The 22,834-nt window shown below is 48.2% G+C and overlaps 1 protein-coding gene across 1 annotated transcript in view; it reads right to left on the bottom strand.

Annotated features, from left to right (window-relative positions):
- LOC144819194 (long-chain-fatty-acid--CoA ligase ACSBG2-like) overlaps positions 1-22,834 on the bottom strand; it is a 364,803-nt gene that overhangs the window by 319,643 nt on the left and 22,326 nt on the right. The window contains exon 5 of the mRNA XM_078677171.1: positions 16,735-16,815. Coding sequence (XP_078533297.1) covers positions 16,735-16,815 — 81 coding nt within the window. The remainder of the gene's footprint in view (positions 1-16,734; positions 16,816-22,834) is intronic.

A 22,834-nucleotide genomic window follows, 5' to 3' on the forward strand; every position in this document is an offset into this window, starting at 1 on the left:
TCAACAGAAGGAGGTAGTGGCAGTACTAGGACTGAGCTGTCCCATAGTGAAATTCCACAATCCTCCAGTCCATCCGGCATTGGCAGTGGGTCCTCCTCTTCCTATGGCAGGAGACAAAAGTTTACCTCCCCAGTGTGGGACTTCTTTACGGTTCACCCAGTTCAGGAGAACATTGCTGTATGCACCATTTGTCATGTCAATGTTAGTCGTGGTAAGCTTGGTACAAACTATGGGACTGGAGGCCAAACGACCCATTTGAAAAAAACACACTTGATCAGGTGGGAGAACCACCTTGCAAGCTTAAAAAATGTTAGCACTGGTGTTGGTGGGGATACAGTGGTACAAGGTCCACTCATGGTTGACCAGGAGGTAGAAGAAGAGGGAGACGATGACCTATCTAGGAGTGGTACACAATGGACCCCTGTCGCCAGCACTGGAGTGGTAAAGTCCACATCCGCCGCATCAGCAACTTCTCAGTGGCACCAGAGTCAGCTGGAAACACCAAGGAGTGCAAAGTCTGCGATGCAAGGTGGTCCGTCTAGCATAACTCAAAGACATGCAAAGCAGCTTACCATTCCTAGCATGTTAAGGCAGGAGGGAAAGTACGAGCGGAACCACCCAGTAGCACGTTTGTACAATGCCAAACTTGCGAAAATGTTAGCACTGGACCTTCTCCCATTTTCATTTGTTGAGGCTGTTGGATTTCTGGAATTAGTGGCAACCCTCTGCCCAAAATGGAACGTTCCCAGTCGCTACTATTTTGCCCGAGTGGCTGTTCCAGCACTACACCACGACGTGCTGGAATTGATTGGGAAAGCCTTACAACAGAGTGTTGTCCATTGTATCCACCTGACAACAGACATGTGGAGCAGTTGCGATGCTACAGATTTCATGTGCATCACCGCACACTGGATCTCTTTTGCAGGTGTTAAAGACAAGTTAACTTCAGGCCTCCGTGACGTTGCTGGAATTTTTAATGATACGCGCAGACATGCAACTATAGCCATGTTTGGTATGGACAAAAGTCATACTGCTGAAAACATTTTGTCTGACTTTAACGACAAGGTCTTTGAATGGCTGAAACCAAGAGGCCTTAAGATTGGTTTTGTTGCCACCGACAATGGCAGTAATGTAGTGAAGGCAATGAGAGAAGGACATTATTTCAGGGTACCCTGTTTGGCACACTGCATAAACTTAGTCGTGCAAGACTTTCTGAAAAATGAAGCCAAAGTCAGCAACATACTGGCCATCTGCAGAAGAATATGCACGCACTTTAACCATTCTTTTAAAGGACGGAAGCTGCTATGGGTCATTCAGCATGAGCATAGGTTGCCAGTCAAAGCACTGATCCAGGAGGTCCCAAGACGTTGGAACTCAACTTATTTCATGCTTGAGCGTCTCTTTGAGCAGTAAATCCCACTGAATGCTTATGTCATGTCAAGAAGATTAGGGGATCCTACTGTTAATCTTAAAGCCCTGACCATTGAGATGTGGCAGTGGGACCTCATTAAATGCATCACAGAGATGCTACAACCCTTTGAGGTCTTCACACGTGCAGTTAGCAGGGAGGACTGTACTATGGGCCAAGCCATCCCATTGTTGTACATGCTTGAGCAACAGGTGAAGGAGGTCTGTCAAACATACGAAGGTGACGAACAAAAAGTTGATGCATATACCTTAGCCAAGGGCTTAGGCAACCGCTTGTGTGCAAATGTAAGGCTCAACAATATTGTGTCAGGTGAACATTACATAACTGCAACAATCTTGGATCCACGGTACAAATTATTTGTCAGCAGTAGCGCAGTAATTCCATTTTCAGATGAGGATGTTGACAAGTACAAAACTTCCATAGCTGCGGAAGCTAATGAGTTAGAAACTGAACGGCTGTTACTTAAAGGCCTGCCACTGCCAGCCCAGGCCAGTCCAAGTACTCCTGACGCAAGTTCTTCACAGCATGAGAGCAGTGCGTCTGCTTTCCAGCAGGCACCAACAGTACCAAAAGCAGCACCTACACGATCTGATTCAGCAGACCCAACCAAAAGCATAACTGCTTTTTTTCTACAGAAAGGGATGGGTAAGTCCGTTGCTGTTGCAAAGGGAAAAGAGGACCAGCAAAGCCGAGCCCCAATGAACATTGAGCGGATGGTTCAGGCCTATCTGGATGACACAACAGAGGTGTTCATGGAGCAAAGCCCATTGGTCTATTGGTATGAAAGAAGGAGACAGTGGCCAGTGCTGAGCAGGCTGGCGATAAAGTATCTGGCTTGTCCTGTAGCCAGTGTCTCTTCTGAGCGGGTTTTCAGTGCTGCTGGTGCCATTGTCACATCGAAAAGGACTAGTCTCTCCCCCAAAAGCGTGGAGCGGCTGACAATGATAAAAATGAATCAACGCTTCATACCACCAGACTATCAAGTACGTGAATCAGCGCCGGAGGAAGAAAGCGAGTCCGAAGACCTCCTCACTACTGGGTTACATGACCTACTTCTGTCTGAACGCACAGAGTTTGAGGACGAGCTCCTCTTCCCTGACAACTAGGACAGGTATATTAAAGGAATGATGCAATGCATTGCATAGGATTGTTTAGCGGACTCTGAGCAAATGTGCATGGAATTAAAGTATACTAGTAACTTCAGACTCACGTGATGGGCAATTTTCCCATGTTATTTAATAATATAAATTATTTATGCACTTGTGACCCTACTACTACAGGTGCAGTCAGTACTTAATTTATCGTTCGTAGTTCATGTTCATGTTGCACAACGTACATTATTTGGTGAAACAGTCCCCCCTCCACCCCCCCAACAAACACAAATGAACTTCAAATGTTTTCTTGTGAAAATATCTTTGTCTGATTTTTATTTTTTCATAATGATGATAGAAAAATAAAATATATAACAAATGTAACCCCCAGACCCAGAGCTGTCCCTACCCTCCCCTAACCCCAACCAAATTTCAACCTTAAATGTACACCCCAACTCCCACATCCCACCCACCAACAAAAGGATTTAAAAAGGGGCAAAAAACAGGGTCCATTTCAAAGCCGGCGGGCTTTCAGGTGTTTGTCCACCATTATCTTCACACGCTCCTCTATACCGTCCTCCAGCTTCTTCCGCTCCTCCTCCAACTTACTCGCTACCCGGCGGAGAATCTTCGCTTGGAATTCCCGGCACCTACACTTGCATGCATGTTGTTGTGGGGGGGCCGCCGAAGATGTAACAACGCGGCGGCGGGCGGCTGCCTGACCACGGCGACGTAGTCCTGCAGGCTTGGGGCCCGGGGCATTGGAAGAGGCAGCAGCTGCTGCCGCCGCCTCCTCCTCCTCCTCGGCCTGATCCACCAGCCGGCGGTAGGCCTCTACGATTGCCTGCAGTTTCCGCTGCCGGGCCCGGACTGCCAACTCCTTCCTTGTTGGTTTTTGGGAAGGAGTAACTATAAAGAAAGAAACAGAATTGTTGTAATCCAAACTCCCCGCAAATCAAGAACACAACATTGATTCAACACATAGTGGGCGGCACAGTAGCACTAGCAAGCAAGCTGAGTACAAAAAATTGTGTTGCATCTATCTTGAACATTCTACAGCCTCTATTAATTTATTGGACTTTTTGGCACGGCATTATGCCTGCCCTATTAGCATGGGTGTACTTCAACGGTCACACACATTAGAACGAACACCTGTCTTTTTCATATCTCCTTTTGTATTATATACTCTGATTCCGGGAAGGCGGGAACACTCTCAAACTAACATTAATTAACAGGGGGCAGCTAGTAGTACATGTCTAGTAAAGACTATAATACTTTATACCGCGCAACAAACCTTATTTGGTTTGTGTTTCACCAGCAACGACCCATGCACCCAGTCGTCCCCTCCTTCCCTTGCCTTTGGGTTTGCCCAAAACACCGCTGCTGCTGAGACTATCCACTAACCACCGGTATTGGGTGTGTCTCCCAACCACGCTGGCAGCTGTGTTTTCCCCTTTACATGCTTTAACAACAACCCATGCATTTGACTGCTATCAGCCACTTGCATTACTGTAGTGGTAATGCTTAGCATGCTAATGACAAGTAAAGGTAACATCATATATTTTCCAGTAGAGTACAGTGAGAAAGTTTTCCCCTCCCACCAAGTAATGCAGATCACTATTGAATGTAACTTACCATCGTCCGCCGCTGTTGGCTCCCCCCCCACTGCTGCTGGTGTAGGTGTAGGTGCCTCTGTTCCTCCTGTCCCCGCCGGGATCGCTGAAGGTGCGCCGCTGTCCCCGTCGGCACTGGTCGATGGTAAGGGTTCTGCACCTATAAAAATAAGTACACCTTTTTAGATGGATGCACAGCCCCCTTTGTACTTGTTCACCAAGAATGGAGTTCTTCAAAACAGTTAAGTACAACGTACGTAATCAGTAGGAGTCCACATTGCATAGTACAGCAGAGTCTCTACACATATTAGCATTCATTGTTATGGTATGGTACCCAAGCTCATCTCATCTGTCCTGCTACTCTAGTCCTTGGAAATTGGAAGTGAACTATGTAACCTTTGTACATCAATGTATCCAGTTTTGCGCATGTTAACTCGCAGCTTGTTGCGCAGTACGAGAAGACGCTCTGAGGCAACACATCATTGTTCAATGCATACACCTGAAGAGGTGGGAAAGTAAAAGGGCCCGTATTTAAGTTTTCTACGTGGATTGTGGAATAGAGTTTGCTTACAGGTTACAACTTCTTTTTAGCATGGCTGCATAAAACTGGCATAAATGTATTTCATACTGTCTAACGTGCACCACTTTTGTCATTAATTTTCGGCAGATGAGAAGATTGCCTTCTACGAAGCGGACATTTCCATAGCTTACAAAAAAAGAGGAATATCTGACCAGTATACGTTGGTGAGAGGTCTCCGATAGTTGCCACATTTCCCTATTGTGCACTAGTAGCTGTACAAATGTTGATTACTTTATTCTGCCTTTTTTAACTCTGGATTTTTTCTGGTGGGCCCTTCAACGTATTTGACGGAACAACTTCAAAACATTGATGTTACTTACTTACTTCTAACAAAATAAAGCTTTTGTATGACCACTTTGACTCTGAAGTTTATTTTCAGTGTCTGTTGTCTTGTAGACTCACACGAGTGAGTGAGCAAAAGGGGGTTTCTTAGGTAACGGTTTGTGTACTAAAAGCATTCGGCATCTTGGTATTGGGGTTCAGGAGTGTGAATTGAATAATTGACCAATGACTCAGGCCATATAGGTTGTCGTTCAGTGAATTGTGCGTTCCTCAGAGTTCTGTGACTGAGGTGTAAGTAAGGTCCAACCTGCCTATCAGTACCAACATCCAATTTTCGTGTGCATACATAGTTGTGTAATATGTATATAACTCCATAGGAGATAGAATACCCACAAGACTAGTAGTGGTATACTAACGTTTACAAAAATACTAGACAAACATCATTCTGGATGCATACTTGGTTGCTGTCAATTGCCAAAGCAGACACATTACAGAGGAAAAAACAAGCACTGTTGGACTTACTGGGGACAGCAGCAGGATCCTCAGTAGAGGAGCTCTGTGTACGTGGTTGTTCACCCGCCGACTCGGTCCCTGCATTCTGCTTGCCCCTGGGTTCTGTGGTTCATGTAAAAAATAATAAACAAAGAGAAAAACATTGAGTGCTGTGAAACATAGACATCATTGCAAAAAACACTGCTAGAACATTAAAAGAAACAAACATTGATCTAAGAAATGACTACTGCCTTGCAGGATTCACTGACTGTATACTTGTAGGAAACAAATCACATGTTCCATAAACATTCTGATTGCAGATTAATAAGTAACACAGAGGCAGTAACACCTGAACAACACCACTGATTCAAGAGATTCAAGAATGGGGTAATCAATTATCTGTGAGTAGTCATTTCTTTTTCATTTTTGCCAGCAAAATGACATAGATCATAAGGAGGAGACATGCAGAAATTCTGTGGATACACGATATTGTACATTACTTGCATCATATTTTGTTCTGCTACTGACTGAATGCTACTGCTGCCAAGCCTACCACTCATTAAAGAAACGACATCAGTTCTATGGAGGGCTGAGGCAGGGGTGACTCTAGTATCATGGTGGTCCTCCTGGGCAGGGAGCGTAGGTAGGGGTCCCCAGAAGAGGAGATCGGGGCGGAGGACGGAAGACAGTGAAGAGGGGGAGTCAGTCAGGGTGTTTGGAAGTGGAACAGAGCCGGAGGCAACAAATCCATGCCAGGGGCCGCAACGCAAATATGTATCCATCCTTAGAGTATTATTAAATTAAGGATATCTATTGGTGCGGTGGCCCCTGAAGTTTGGTGCCCCTGTGCAGTTGCACAGCTTGCACATGCCTAGAGCCGGCCCTGGCTGAGGTAAGAAGAACAAAGCATTCATTGCCAGAGGAGGATTCGATTCATGCAGAAGAGAAGGCCGTGAAAAAAATGCTACAATATGCAAACTACGTACAATTATCCATCCACCGCTATTTCACTGACGGACAAAGGAAGGACAAGACTCTATTAATAGCACTAACTAACTTCAGTTCTCTACAATAAAGAAAATCTCACATCAATAAACAGCAACAGCTAGCGCCAAGTTGAAACAACACGCAAGAGCCAGTGAAGAAGAAGAACACTGTCATACAATTACAGTAGATATACCGGAATACATCGGAAATGTAACTAGGAGCAACAGTCATCGCGTTACTTATTCAGCCAATATTTACAAAGAGATACAATAACAATATTTATACTACTATATATATATATATATAACTATATATATAATATTCACTGAAAAAACCATAGGTTATAGACCATATATAGTTAGGAATTAGCATTTACAAAACCTTGAAAATTCACTGAAAAAACCATAGGTTATAGACCATATATAGTTAGGAATTAGCATTTAAAAAACCTTATTTTACTCACACAAAACCATTGAAATTCCATATATAGTTAGTTGCACTAACTATATATCGCGCACCCGCAATCCACTGCTGATCATGTCACATATTACATCATTCATGACATGGTCAGTGACATCACTGATGACATCACTGATGACATCTCAAATGACATCACTGATGACATCACTGATGACAACATCCAGTGACTGTACTTTTCTGTAAAGTTAAAATATGTCTTGAGTGGATGTATAAGTGTCTGGATGAAGGATTTAGTAGGTGCATGACTGACTGTATGAGTGAGTGATTAAATGTGTCTCACTGAATGCATGGGTTAGTGACTAAACTGTCTTAATTTGTGCATCATTATGTCTGTTGTTCTGTAAACTGCTGCATGTGTTGATCATTAGCTATACGAGAGGCTATATGTGTTATTAATTGGTTGCCCAAGTATTTCTATGGGAGATTGAGTTTGTGTGGGGGTGGCTGGAAGGTGTGTGACTCTATGCATAGATGTGTGAGCAGTTTATTCACTAGGTGTATGAGTTCAAGAGTGCATGTGGAAACAGCTACATGGGCAGTTGACTGTGTGCATGAGTGTATTGATGAGTGAATGGATATCTCAATGCTACATGTCATAGTAAGTACATATGTAAAACACTGTACATGTGAGAGTTGGCATATATAAATAACTGTGCATGAGAGCCACTGAATGAGTGAGTGGTTGTATCGATCATTGTGAACTTGTATCAGGGATTGTATAAGAGAGTAAATATGTGTTAGTATATGTTTCAATAAGTAAGGTGTGTTTAACTGTATAGTTGAAGAAATGGAGGTGAGATTGTTTCTTTGCATGACTGACTGGGTGTGTGAGTAACTCCATGGATAAGTGGCAGTGTGTGAGTGTCTGTTTACACTGAGTGTATCTAAGGTTATATTAGAGTCTGAAGAGGTTTATCGTATTAGCACAAGAATGATGTCAAATGAGATGTCATCAGTGATGTCATTTGAGATGTCATCAGTGATGTCATCAGTGATGTCACTGACCATGTCATGAATGATGTAATATGTGACATGATCAGCAGTGGATTGCGGGTGCGCGATATATAGTTAGTGCAACTAACTATATATGGAATTTCAATGGTTTTGTGTGAGTAAAATAAGGTTTTTTAAATGCTAATTCCTAACTATATATGGTCTATAACCTATGGTTTTTTCAGTGAATTTTCAAGGTTTTGTAAATGCTAATTCCTAACTATATATGGTCTATAACCTATGGTTTTTTCAGTGAATTTCAATGGTTTTTTAATAGCAAATATCATAAGCTGTCGAATGTCAAGTACATGGTAAGTAAAAACATTTTTGTGTTTATGCACACTGATCTGCTTTGAATGCTGCCCCCCACCCCTCATTTCTATTAGGAGTACTCTCTCTTTGCAGATAGTGAAGGGTAGTTAACGCAGCCCTTTGCCCCCTTTGTAATACGTCGTGCCTGCTTCTCTCTCCATTTGATTGATTGTTCTCTTTGGTTCATTCTCTATTTACAAACAAGCACAGAGTCGCAATACTCTGTTTAGTCTTTGCAGATAGCGAAAAATCGTGTAAAAAAACAAAAGGAATCGAGCAAAATCAGTAGGCCACTAATGGGATCTCTTTTTGACCTCGCTAAAATAGAAACATTAGGAACAACCTGTTGAAAATAGCAATGCGTATGTACATAAGCGGCGTTCATTTGTGTTCACAGTACCCCTTGTTGATTTTTTCAATCGAGCATTGAATTGTTCGAAGTTAATTCTCTTAAGGATCTTCTCTACCTGCAAACGAGGAAGAATAGGAATATTCTCTCTCCCTTTGCAGATAGTGAAGGGTAGGTAACGCAAGCCTTTAACACGTCGTACCTATTTCATTCCTCATTGATTGATTGATTGTCCGAACATTGACTGTTTGGGAATTAGTTCTTTTTGGAGGTATTCCCTGTTTGCAAATAAACGTAGGAAAATCTTTGCAAGTAGTGAAAGGGTACGTAATGCGGACCTTTCTCCCCCGTTGTAATCTGTCATGCCTATCTACTCCCCACTGATTGATGCACCTTTTTCACCCGGACCATTTACTAGAGATACGTCATCTGGCCCGACCAGAGAGCACCCCTAGTGAAAAGGACATATGCAATAATAACGAAGTGATCACTGTATCCTGTTAACAGAAACTTTACCATGAAACAACCTGGAAAGAAAAAAATAGGAAAACGAAAATCAGTAGGCCACTGATGAACATGAACTTTTATTAAACAACAAACAAAGAAACGATAACATAACGTAATGATAAAACCTATTAATGTCCTAGAAACAAGAAAACGTTAAAGTATGCCAGTGGTGAGAGACCAGAAAAACAGTCCGAGAAACCAAATCACCCCTCGCTGTCCCAACTCATGCACTCTGAAAGTTCAAAGTTTTGAGGAGTGCTTGTAACATTGTCTGAAGCCTATTTGCAATTGCTTCATCTTCACTATTCTTAAAGTAAGTGGGGGCTGTTGTGATGCGGTGCCACCCTGAACCGCTTGACGGAGGCCCCCGAGGGACGGTGTCATGTCGCGGACTCGGAGGGGGCGCTTGGCTCCGGCCCCCTCCCCAAGTCGTGTTGCCCTGGTGTGGCCTGAGATCGCCCCCGACATAGGTGGCCGGCTCCCGGGGTCAAGCGGAACTTTTTTCCTTTTGGTGACTCTTCCATTCTTCACCTTGTCCCACAATCCGTTTCACCTAAAGACACGCTGTAGTGGGGCACCCCTTTTCCGTTTCATTTGCCATTCAGCCCGCTTTTGCTACACTGTGCCTCTTCCGCTATTCAGCTGTTTACCGCCCGCTTTTCGACTACAGCGTCTCGCTCACCATGTACTTGAGTTGCTCCCGCTCTTGCGGTGCAGCGATAGGCGGCTGCCACAGGACTCTCAAAATGGCGGCCATCTCTTCAGATTTGGGCGTGGTCCACTAAATGGGCCTGCGACACCTTGGAACTCGGACGCTTGTCTGCTAGAGCTTGGGCTCCATTCTCGAAAGCGTCCCCTCATCCTTGAAGATTCTACAAAAGTCTTGGGGGCCCCCGACTCCCGCAGGCTTCTGGTGGGGAGCGCCTAGCATGATTGCTCGTGGAATGGCCACGACGGAGCTACGAAATGGTGGTGCTCTCATGCTAACGCCAGCTTCAGTCTGAAACATCCAGAAACACTGTAGACTACCAATTCGATCAGTTCCGGTAGCGCTCCAACGTGACCCGGTAGAGAAGAACTTGCCCTCCCCTCTTTGACTGATGGTTCTTGTTGCCTGTCCCTTCTGTTGTCATTTAACAGAACTATTTAGCCTGCTGAAAGGGGTTGTGTGCCGTCCGCTGGTTGGTGGAGACATTTTGACTATATTCTGGACCTGCGTTGTCGCGTAATGCGTCATATGACGCGCCGCGTTAGAAAGTTTAATAAATTATGAAACACAATAAACAATCCTTAAAAAATAAAAAAAAATAAAAAATAATCAACAAAAGCAACAGCTAGGTAATACACATATAATTTTATCTCCGCGAAGCGGAGCGCTGTTACAGATATATATCTTGTTTCTGAACGTTAATTTCTCAAAATGCACTGAAGCACATATATTGAGACCTAGCAAAGGCACATCGGGCTACCAGTCCCTACAATTTTTCCAAGTTTCGTGCAAATCCATTCAGCTGTTCGATCCTACCGAGAGACAAGATGGCGGCCGCTACGGACTGTTTGGAATGTTTACAGACACCGGAGAGCCAATCAGCTTCGCTTCGCAAAGCTCCGTAACGCGAAAAGTACGCGAAGCGGTGCGCTGTTACAGATATATACCTTTTTTTGAACGTTAATTTCTCAAAATCCACTGGAGCACATATATTGAGATCTAGCAAAGGCACATCGGGCTACCAGTCCCTACAATTTTGCCAAGTTTCGTGCAAATCCATTCAGCTGTTCGATTATTATTATTTTTATTTTTTTTTGCCCCGCGGGGCCCTTTTAAAACCTCCACATCAAACCTAGGGGGTGAGCGACAATGTACTATGCCCCCTTATGGTCATTTGCCCCTTCGCTTTGGCCTCCTCTTGTCTCTCGATCCTACCGAGAGACAAGATGGCGGCCGCTACGGACTGTTTGGAATGTTGACAGACGCCGGAGAACCAATCAGCTTCGCTTCACAAAGCTCCGTTGCGCGAAAAGTCCGCGAACCAGAGCGCTAACCGGTCCGCTGTTACAGATATATATCTTTTTTTAAACGTTAATTTCTCAAAATCCACTGGAGCACATATATTGAGACCTACAAAAGGCACATCGGGCTACCAGTCCCTACAATTTTGCCAAGTTTCGTGCAAATCCATTCAGCCGTTCGGGCTAAAAGTGAGGCCAACCGCCCTATGGAAATTAACATGGGAAAAACGCGTTTTGGGACCCCCCTTTTTTCTCGGCCCCCCCTTGACGAACCCCCCCAAAATTTTCAGGGGCTGCTCAGAAACAAAATGTGCCATTTTCCTGAAAATTTCAGCCAATTCCGTCCACAAACGCCAAAGTTATTAGACATAGAATTTTCAAAAAACCCATAGAGAAAAAATCCTAACTATATATACCTACTGGCGACCGCCAGTAGGTAATATATATATATATATATAAATATATATATATATATATATATATATATATATAACTATATATATATATATATATATATATATATATATATATATATATATATATATATATATATATATACACACTTTATTTTTGGGGTAGCCACTCACCAATACCCACAACCTCCACACCAAGCAGGTCCAACAGGTCCTGCTCCCGGTCCAAAATGTCGGCCCAGCGGTGGGACAGCTGATGGTGGGTACGCCGGATACCGGAGCAGCGGAAGACTGCACGGCGCACCTTCGCCCACCGCCGGAGACGCTCTTCAATGCGCTGGTAGCCGGAGCCTGCCGCCTGCTGCCAAAGTCAAGGGGAGGTGGCGCTGGATAAAAAAGACCAGGGCGGCCACCTCCTCCTCCCCAAAAAGTTGGCGGGGCGTCACTCCTGCGGGGCGCATTCTGCCGCAAGGCAGCCGGGTTTTTTTCGGCACAGCCGCCTTGCCCTTTGAGCCGCCGATGCTGCTGGCACCCTTCACCATGGTTCTGGGTGGAGGGGAGAAGGAAAGTTGAAGACAAAAAGGTAGGGGAAGGAAGAAGCAAGGTAAAAGAAGGAAGTAATATAAAACAAGAGAAAAGTTGCAAAAAAAGGTGTAAAAGTACAAATAAAATGAAAAATATAAACCTAGGCACAGAGAGAAATAGGTAATAAGTAAAGAAAGTTAGAAAAACTGAGTGAAAAGACCAGGATGGAAGAGATAGGAGTTAGATGCTAAAGTAGGCCCAAAACCATAGCCAGAGTGTGAAATCGAAGATGGCTCCGCCCGTCGCGACCGCCGCGGTAAGTTTGCGCGATATTTGACGCGATCACGCACTTTGGCAGTGCGAATGAGAAGATGAGTTCCCGAACATGTCTAACACAACGCGAACACGTTACTTGTGACCCGGAACCGGAAATAAGGGAACGCAAGCGGGCGGGACAAACCTCTTGAGTAACTTAGCGCGCTAGCTATCTCGAGCATGCAGGCAGCGCCCCGAACACGCGCACCGCGCTCCCGAAGACGAAAAACGGCGCGCAAACGGGTCTAGCAAGCTACTACGCATGTCCGCGGAGCTACGTGTAGCTCGCGGAGTGCAAGTGCGTCTTCGCGTAGCGTGCGCGGAGTGCGGCTACGCGAACTACGCCCAGGGTTACTTAAAAGCGCGATATACTGAGATAAGCTTTTCCTAATTGCAGTTTTATTTTTACTTTCAATCGCTCACTGTGTTGACCTGATTCTCAAGTGTTGCTTTGCATTGTGATAGCGCTTCATTGTTAGAGCGTAAAAGCTGCTTTATTCTGGCTTTGTGCCCCAGCCTCTCGCCAGTTTCGTTTCTGTTACTACGGCCATTTTGTTTATGTTGTGACTCAGAGTCCGTCCCCTTCACCTCGCACACGCCTCCCAGCTGATCCTCCCTCGCCCCTCCCCCCTCCACTTCCCCACATATGTCAGATGCATTTACACGCAGCGTTCACGCGCAGCGGTCGTGCCCCATGCGCGCCGAAGGTGCGCCAAAGGTAAGCCCGTCTATGCCCGTCCGCGCCTTGACCGCGCCCAGCGCCAGACCCCCTGGCCCTCGCAAATCCCACTCCGCCCGCATAACGTACGACGTCGCCACCCTCCTAACCCTCAACCCCGGACGCACCCCACAATGCTGCGTAGCTACCCCAGGACACACCCATGGACAATTCGCCTGCCACTCCTGCAAATTTACCAGCACCAAGATCCATACCATATCCAATAACCCCAAACACAGCCCCGACTCTAACCACCTTAAGTGCATCCTGCTTAACACCCGCTCGGTCCACAGACACGCCACTGAACTCTGGGACCTACTCGACACTGCCTCACCTGACGTCGCCTTCCTTACAGAAACCTGGATGATCGCATCATCAACACCCGACATCGCCATTGCTATCCCGGACACTTACAAGATCATCCGAAAAGACAGCACCAATCAAACAGGAGGAGGCATCGCCATCGTCCATAAGAACACCATCAAAATCACAACCAGCTTCGACGACAACCTTACCTCCGCCGAACACCTCCACTTCCAGATCCACACCGACCCTAGAACCACTCTCGGAGGCACCCTCATCTACAGGCCTCCAGGTACCCGTAAACAATTCAGCGAAGATATCATTGACTTCATCAGTCCACATGCCCTCACCTACGAGAACTACATCCTACTGGGAGACCTCAACTTTCACCTGGAAAAGAAAAACGACAGCAACACCTCCACCCTTCTCGACAACATGGCCAATCTCGGTCTCAAACAACTTGTTGACACCCCCACCCATATAGCCGGACATACGCTCGACCCAATCCTCACCTCCAGCAAACACATCTCCTTCGATTGCACCACAACTCTCCATTGGACGGACCACAGTTGTGTTCACTTCAGCTACAAAACCACCCCGACCCACAACCCCCCACAACATATTCCTCGAAGAAACTGGAACAAAATCACCACCGACCAACTCCTCACATCGCTCAACCAAAACCCACCCGCCCTCTCATCGGACCCAAACCAAGCTGCCACCAAATTCAAACACGGATCACTCACAGCGCTGACGAATTAGCACCCTTGAAAAACCATCACACCAAACAGGACAGCAAAAAGGCCCCCTGGTTCAACGATGACCTTAAGAAATCCAAGAAGCTATGCCGTACTCTCGAGAAAACATGGAGAAAAAACCCAACAACCGACAACATGACCACCTTAAAGACAGCCACCCGCAAACACCACCAACTGATTCGATCCACCAAGAAATCAGCATTCAAGAATCGACTCGACAACAACGCCCATAACAGCAAGGAACTATTCAACATCATCAAAGAATTCACCAATCCCACCGCAGCTTCAAACGACATCACTCCCTCCCAAGAACTCTGCGATTCGTTATCCTCCTTCTTCTACAACAAAATTGCCGACATACATAACAGCTTCAAAAACACTTCCAACGAAGAATCCTCTCCTCTCCCCCCGAACCTAAACCTCCCTCTAACAACATCAACGCCTGGAACCCAATCACCACTGAAGACACCATCCGCCTAATGAACTCCATCCACTCTGGCTCCCCAACCGACCCCTGTCCCCACCACATCTTCAACAAAGCAGACTCCCTCATCGCACCCCATCTCCGTGATGTCATCAACTGCTCCTTCAACTCTGCTACCTTCCCAGAAAGCTGGAAACACGCCGAAGTCAGCGCCCTCCTGAAAAAACCCACAGCAGACCCCTCTGAACTCAAAAACTATCGCCCCATATCCCTCCTCCCATTCCCTGCCAAAGTCATTGAGAAAGCCGTTAATAGCCAGCTCACTGCCTTCCTTGAATCCAACAATTCCCTCGATCCCTCACAGTCAGGCTTTCGAGCCAAACACAGCACTGAGACCGCCCTCATCGCAGCTACAGACGACATCCGAACACTACTGGACAACGGAGAAACAGTGGCCCTCATTCTACCCGACCTCTCCGCCGCCTTCGACACTGTCTGTCACAGCACCCTCATACAACGCCTCAACAACATCGGAATTTAAGGAAAAGCCCTGGACTGGATCATCTCGTTCCTAGCTGGGAGAACTCAAAGAGTCCGACTTCCCCCATTTAAATCAGAGGCCACCGAAGTCATCTGCGGCGTACCACAAGGCTCTTCACTCAGTCCCACCCTCTTCAACGTTTACATGAGTCCACTCGCATCCATCGCGCGTCAACACAACCTTAACATCATCTCCTACGCTGACAACACCCAGCTGATCCTTTCCCTCACCAAAGACCCTAACACCGCCAAAACTAATCTTCACAAAGGCATGAAAGAAGTAGCCGTATGGATGAAAAATAGCCGCCTAAAACTTAACTCAGACAAAACGGAAGTGCTCATCCTAGGATCATCCCCCTCTGCCTGGGACGACTCATGGTGGCCTTCGGCTCTAGGCACAGCACCCATACCCACAGACCACGCACGTAACCTTGGCTTCATCCTAGACTCCGCACTCTCGATGACCAGACAAGTCAACGCCGTCTCATCCTCCTGCTTCAACGTACTTCGTATGCTCAAAAAAATCTTCCGCTGGATCCCCTCCGAGACAAGAAAGACTGTCACCCACGCACTTGTCACGAGTCGACTAGATTACGGAAACACCCTCTACGCCGGAATCACAGCCAAAGTACAAAAAAAACTCCAACGCATCCAAAACGCATCAGCAAGACTCATTTTAGACATCCCTCGCCAAGATCAGATTACCGGCCACCTGAAAGACCTCCACTGGCTTCCCGTCAACAAGAGAATAATGTTCCGTCTCCTCACCCACGCACACAAGGCCCTCTACAAACTAGGTCCCGAATGCCTCAACACTCGACTATCCTTCTACACACTCACTCGCCAACTGAGATCCTCCAATCAAGCCCTCGCCGCAGTTCCACGTATCCAAAAATCCACCATGGGAGGTAGATCCTTCTCCTACCTGGCGGCCAAGACCTGGAACTCGCTCCCCACTCACCTCCGCCTTACACAGAACCACATCTCCTTCAGAAAAGAACTCAAAACCTGGCTATTCGATATTTAATGAACCCCCCCCAAGCGCCTTGAGACCCTCTGGGTGAGTAGTGCGCTATATAAATTCTTGAACTTGAACTTGAACTTGAACTTGAAGTTAACTGTTCCTACGTCAGAGCAGGGAATTACAGTTATCCAGATGTGTGCTCTCTACCAGACCCATACATATGAAATCAATATATGGTAAGGTGGATAACAAACACGCCCAAAATCTCTGAGCATATACAGGGTTCGCTGCATTGATCATCAGGCCTTTTAAACTAGCTTGCCAAGTTTTTATGAATGAGGAATAACAGTAATGATCCAGACCTGAGATTTGTCTCCGTCGTGGGGACAGGAGAAAAATAGCCGATGGATAAAAAACTAGAGTTGTGGCTGATGTACACTTTGTATTGAATGTTATTTTACAATTTCAGATTAGCACCTTACTATTAAACAAGCGTTTTATGTTCATCTATGATTTGCGCAAAATCAATACCGAAGATGCAAAAGTTGTACTCCGTTTTACTAAGCGAAAACATATCTTGCTGGTCTTGTCAAAACTTTACTTTGAGTGACAGAGGGCGGTATGATCCAGGCCAGTGTTCGTACTCTACCGTGTAAAGGTTGGGTCTCTTCTCCTTCACCTCATCACTGTATTGTACTATGGCCTTCAGGTGAGGCAACCGGTCCTGCACCTAAAAAGGACATACAAGGAAACAGATATAATTCAACGATATCACACATCATTTAGAATTTACTCAACTGAGCCATGCCAAGATCAACCCTTACATTTCAACCACTGGTGATGGACTGAAATCAGTGCTGGGAAATGAAAAAGACATAACCCTGATCTGGAGTTTGGGAGATGGGATGCTCTGCCACAAAAATGATTTCTATCAGGTCCATCTTATTACAAGAGCACTATGGGGCATATTACCAACAAGTAGCGATATTTATCGCTAAATAGGCTTAGCAGCGATTTTTTTATCGCTGAGCATCGCCGGAATTTATTGCTGAAATACCGTGCTATTAGCAACGTTTATCTCCAAAGCGATAAATTTTCCGGCAAAATGCGTGATTATCGCTGAGAATACAGCGATATTCACGCATTAGCGACGAAATGCTCTTAGCCTTATCCACCTCCCATTGGATAACATGGCTAAGAACTAGTCTGAGCAGGCGTTGGTTTTTGGTGATAGCGGGAATATTTCCATCGCTACGCCTGCCTTGCTAATAGGCGATAGCGACGATAGCGACTGCTTTCAGTCGCTAACAGGTTGGGTACACCCACTTTGTATGTCATTAACAATAAATATCGCTGACATGCAAAGCGGGCCCCAAACCGCTCGCTATCGCCTAAAAGCTGTCGCTAACATCAGTTAGCGGCAGCTTGCTAATAGAGCGATAGAATTATCGCTAATTAGCTAAACCGGCGATAATTGCATATCGCCACCCTTGGTAATATGCCCCTATGTCCCTAGGACACTGCGGATGGGATCTCTGTTACAGTTGTGACGGAGTAGCCCATTCGCCAAACTCTAAGCCAGGCCCAGAGGGAGCACCTGTGTCGGGTTGTGATTCAGACAATGACACCTCTTTCTTTTACTGTTGTTTAATTATTAAAGAAAAGGTGTTCACAATTGTTAATAGGAAGGACATGTATTGGCATACAGCTGCAACTTCTGGTTTCATTGTGTTATGTAATGATCTTGTGCCCTTTCCAAATGTTTCCGTAACAAATTTGAATATATACACCAGTGTTTCTATGATATTTTATGTCTATAAAAGATTCATCCATGTGGAAATAATCGCAAATGTTTTTTTTTTAAATCTTTATTCACAAGCAAATTGAGACAGACTGTTAAGATTGAATATATGAATCGATTTAAGTGTTTAGTTTAGTAAATCCCTTGTAGGCGTGTTTACCTGCTAGTACGTAAACTGGAGCAGCCCAACGAATCCAATGCAATGAGACAATACTGAATGGCATGGTCATGGTTGAAAATCAAACCTCTAGCACAAGGAAGGTTCAGAGGAGATTCTACGACCAGCTAGGGTTGACTCCCCTACTTCGTACATAAACCACAAACAAGAAACCTTTGTGTCTATAGAAAAGCGCTACTGCAGCTGGAGACCAAGGTATAGTGAATTGTCCCTTTAATAGTACAATTCCCCTCACCCATGGCTAGTCAGGGTACGGGCTACAACCCCCCCTCACTTAGAGGGCGGAGCTCAGGGATGTTGTCACCAAATACCCAGTGTGACGTGACAAGTGCTATAGAGTGTTAGTATCCAGATCTATCTCTTACTTCCAGAGTCACTTGTTTATTTTGAACTTGTCTCGCTTCCAGTATGGAAATTCCCAGGGCTTCATTGTCTGTGCCCCAGACTTGCCCACACTGGCAGTGCTGACTCAGCACCCACCATCAGGCATGCTGACCCTGGCAGCGCTGACTTAGCATCCACCATCAAACATCCCCTCCCTAGCAGTGCTGACTGAGCACGCACCATCAGACATGCCCACCCTGACAGCACCCACCATCAGACATGCCAACCTTGGCAGCGCTGACTCAGCACACACCATCAGACATGCCCAACCTGGCAGCGCTGACTCAGCACCCACCATCAGGCATGCCCACCCTGACAGAGCTGACTCAGCACCCACCCTCAGACATGCCCACCCAGGCAGCGCTGACTCAGCAGGTACCATCAGACATGCCCAACCTGGCAGCATTGACTCAGCACACACCATCAGACATGCCCAACCTGGCAGCGCTGACTCAGCACCCACCATCAGGCATGCCCACCCTGGCAGCGCTGACTCAGCACGCACCATCAGACATGCCCAACCTGGCAGCGCTGACTCAGCACACACCATCAGACATGCCCAACCTGGCAGCGCTGACTCAGCACCCACCATCAGGCATGCCCACCCTGACAGAGCTGAATCAGCACCCACCCTCAGACATGCCCACCCTGGCAGCGCTGACTCAGCACGCACCATCAGACATGCCCAACCTGGCAGCGCTGACTCAGCACCCACCATCAGGCATGCCCACCCTGACAGAGCAGACTCAGCACCCACCATCAAACATGCCCACCCTGGCAGCGCAGACTCAGCACCCACCATCAGAGATGCCCACCCTGGCAGTGATAACTCATCACCCACCATCAGACATGCCCACCCTGGCAGCGCTGACTCAGCACCCACCATCAGGCATGCCCACCCTGACAGAGCTGACTTAGCACGAACCATCAGACATGCCCACCCTGGCAGAACAGACTCAGCACCCACCATCAGGCATGCCCACCCTGGCAGCGCTGACTCAGCACCCACCATCAGGCATGCCCGCTCTGGCAGCGCTGACTCAGCACCCACCATCAGGCATGCCCACCCTGGCAGCACAAACTCAGCACCCACCATCAGGCATGCCCACCATGGCAGCGCTGACTCAGCACCCACCAACAGGCATGCCCACCCTGGCAGCGCTGACTCAGCACCCCCTATCAGGCATGCCCACCAGGGGCAGCACTGACTCAGCACCCACCATCAGGCATGCCCACCCTGGCATCGCTTACTCAGCACCCACCATCAGGCATGCCCACCCTGGCAGCGCTGACTCAGCACCCACCATCAGGCATGCCCACCCTGGAAGCTGTTGGACCCGGCCTCGTGGCGTGGTTCGCCGCTGTTCCTCCGCACCCTGTGAGCGTAGCCCTGCACCCTGAGTTCCCTGCGCAGCATCCCCGTCAGTGTAGCCTGCACCCCGAACCCTGGTCGTCCTGCTCCCTGTACGCCCAGACCCCGTAACTGACGACCAGCCCCTCTTATCCCGTTCCACTCCCGGCTCCGAGCGCCTAACCTTGCATGCCCCACAAGGCCCGGCAGCTATTTTCCCTTCCCGAGATCCCTGACTCCCTGGGCCTAGCGTGACCCTGGCCCCAAAGGCGCGCCAGTCCCGGCCGGGGGGGTAAAGCGCTCCCCGAGTGAGATAAGCCAGGGAGTTTCGATGGCACCTCCGGCCTCTCCTGAGAGACTGGTATCTGTCACACCTTTGGCCTTCCCCTGGGGGCCAGTTTCGATTGAACCTCTGGCCTCCCCGAGGGCTGGCTCCAGACCCGCTGGGCATCTGGGAATTCCCGGACCCATCTGACCTCGCCAATGACCAGCCCCCAGGGCATGAGACCTCCGCCTGCGAGGGTCCGGACATCAAAGGGCCAATGTACTATATCTGGGCCCGCTCGTCAACTAGCGGGCAGTTGTATCTTGGACCTGAAGCCCTGCTGATCTCATCGCGGCTGACCCTGAGAAGAACTCAACCTCGCATCGCTCAGCCCTGCTGACGCTGTCGCGGCTCCCTCTTCGCAACAAGGAACTGAACCACCTGAGCCCTGCTGACACTGTCGCGGCTCGAGCTGAACTCGTAACCATCGGAGCCCTGCTGACGCTGTCGCGGCTCTTCCTCTCTAAGACCTCGTAGCCGTGCTGACGCTGTCGCGGCTCGAGCTGAACTCATAACCATCAGTGCCCTGCTGACGCTGTCGTGACTCGTCCTCTCTAAGACCTCGGAGCCCTGCTGACGCTGTCGCGGCTCGAGCTGAACTCGTAACCATCAGAGCCCTGCTGACGCTGTCGCGGCTCGAGCTTGAACCTGTAACCACCTGAGCCCTGCTGACGCTGTCACGGCTCTTCGGGAACTTCTCCGGATCGAGCCCTGCTGACCTCGTCGCGGCTCGAGGAGTACTCTGGTCAGGCTGGACCATCGAGATCGTCATCACGACCGAGTCGACCTGACGTGAGCGAAGCAGCCAGTACGCCATCACCTTCCGTATCCCCCGGCTCGATGATTGAGAGCTGTGCGCAGGGTACGCCTCGTACTGGCCCAAAGGCTAAAGACTGTGATCCCTCGATCATTGTGTACGTAAGAGTGCTACTTCCTTTTTACTGCTTATAAAGAACTTGTTACTGAAATCCTACGTAGTGGTGTCCGTTCGTAAGTGTGGTGTGAGCTCAGTGTGTACGATCCTAGACTCAAAGTCCTCCCCGGTGAGGACCTCACGATAAGACTCGGCAAGATCTGTGGGAGAGGTGGGTCCTGGGGTGGTCGGGTGAGCACAACCTGGCCCTCTGAGATCGCCCCTTCTAACAGAAGCGCTGACTCAGCACCCACCATCAGGCATGCCCACCCTGGCAGCGCTAACTCATCACCCACCATCAGGCATGCCCACCCTGGCAGCACTGACTCAGCACCCACCATCAGGCATGCCCACCCTGGCAGCGCTAACTCATCACCCACCATCAGGCATGCCCACCCTGGAAGCGCTGACTCAGCACCCACCATCAGACATGCCCACCCTGGCCTCGCTGACTCAGCACCCACCATCAGACATGCCCACCCTGGCAGCACTGACTCAGCACCCACCATCAGACATGCCCACCCTGGCAGCGCTGACTCAGCACCCACGACCAGGCATGCCCACCCTGGCAGCGCTAACTCATCACCCACCATCAGGCATGCCCACCCTAGGCAGCGCTGACTCAGCACCCACCATCAGGCATGCCCACCCTGGCAGAGCTAACTCATCACCTACCATCAGGCATGCCCACCCTGGCAGCCCTGACTCAGCACCCACCATCAGACATGCCCACCCTGGCCGCGCTAACTCAGCACCCACCATCAGACATGCCCACCCTGGCAGCACTGACTCAGCACCCACCATCAGGCATGCCCACCCTGGCAGCTCTGACTCAGCACCCACCATCAGACATGCCCACCCTGGCAGCACTGACTCAGCACCCACCATCAGGCATGCCCACCCTGGCAGCGCTGCCTCAGCACCCACCATCAGGCATGCCAACCCTGGCAACGCTGACTCAGCACCCACCAGACATGCCCACCCTGGCAGCGCTGACTCAGCACCCACCATGTTATGTTATGTTATGTTAAATGGAGTTTTGTAAAGCGCTCAGCTACTCAGACAGAGTGTCCCAGCGCTGACGGACCCAAAGAAAAAAGCACAGAACAGGGACATCGGGGAATTATTGGCAGAACAGCCATGTCTTGAGTTCTTTTCTAAATGACATTAAGTTGTACATCTTCCTTAACGACACTGGAAGAGGGTTCCAAGCCTTAGGCGCCAGATATTTAAAGGAACGGCCTCCGGTCCGGGCCCGTCTAACGGCCGGAGTCGTAGCTAACGCCCAAGAAGCTGATCGCAAGGCTCCTCAGATATCGTGCGCCCTTGCCATGCAGTGCCTTGAAAGCGATTGTAAGAGTCTTAAAGACAATACGCTTTCGTATGGGCAACCAGTGAAGGGAATTTATTAGCCCCGTGGAATGGGATCTCCGGCCGAGACCGAAAATTGCCCGCGCCGCGGAGTTCTGCACCACCTGAAGGCAGGACAGAAGGCAGTCCGGGAGGCCAAGGTAGAGCACATTCGCATAATCCAGCCTGGACCCAACCAGAGCCTTGACAATCGTCCTCCTGTGAGAGTTGGAAAGGAGTGGCAGGAATTTTTTCAACATTTTGAGCAAGCCAAAACATTGCCCGACCAGGCCCAAAATCTGAGGCTTAAAGGTGAGACCATTATCCATCTTTATTTCGAGATTTTTCGCAGCTGAAGTGTCCGAGTCCGGAGGAAACATGTCAGCCGGCCACCATGATTTCCAGCCAGGGTGAGGATGACAGCCGAAAAACAGTACCTCTGATTTA

Source organism: Lissotriton helveticus, chromosome 2_1 (genome assembly GCF_964261635.1).
Source record: "Lissotriton helveticus chromosome 2_1, aLisHel1.1, whole genome shotgun sequence".
In the NCBI taxonomy this organism is placed as follows: Eukaryota; Metazoa; Chordata; class Amphibia; order Caudata; family Salamandridae; genus Lissotriton; species Lissotriton helveticus.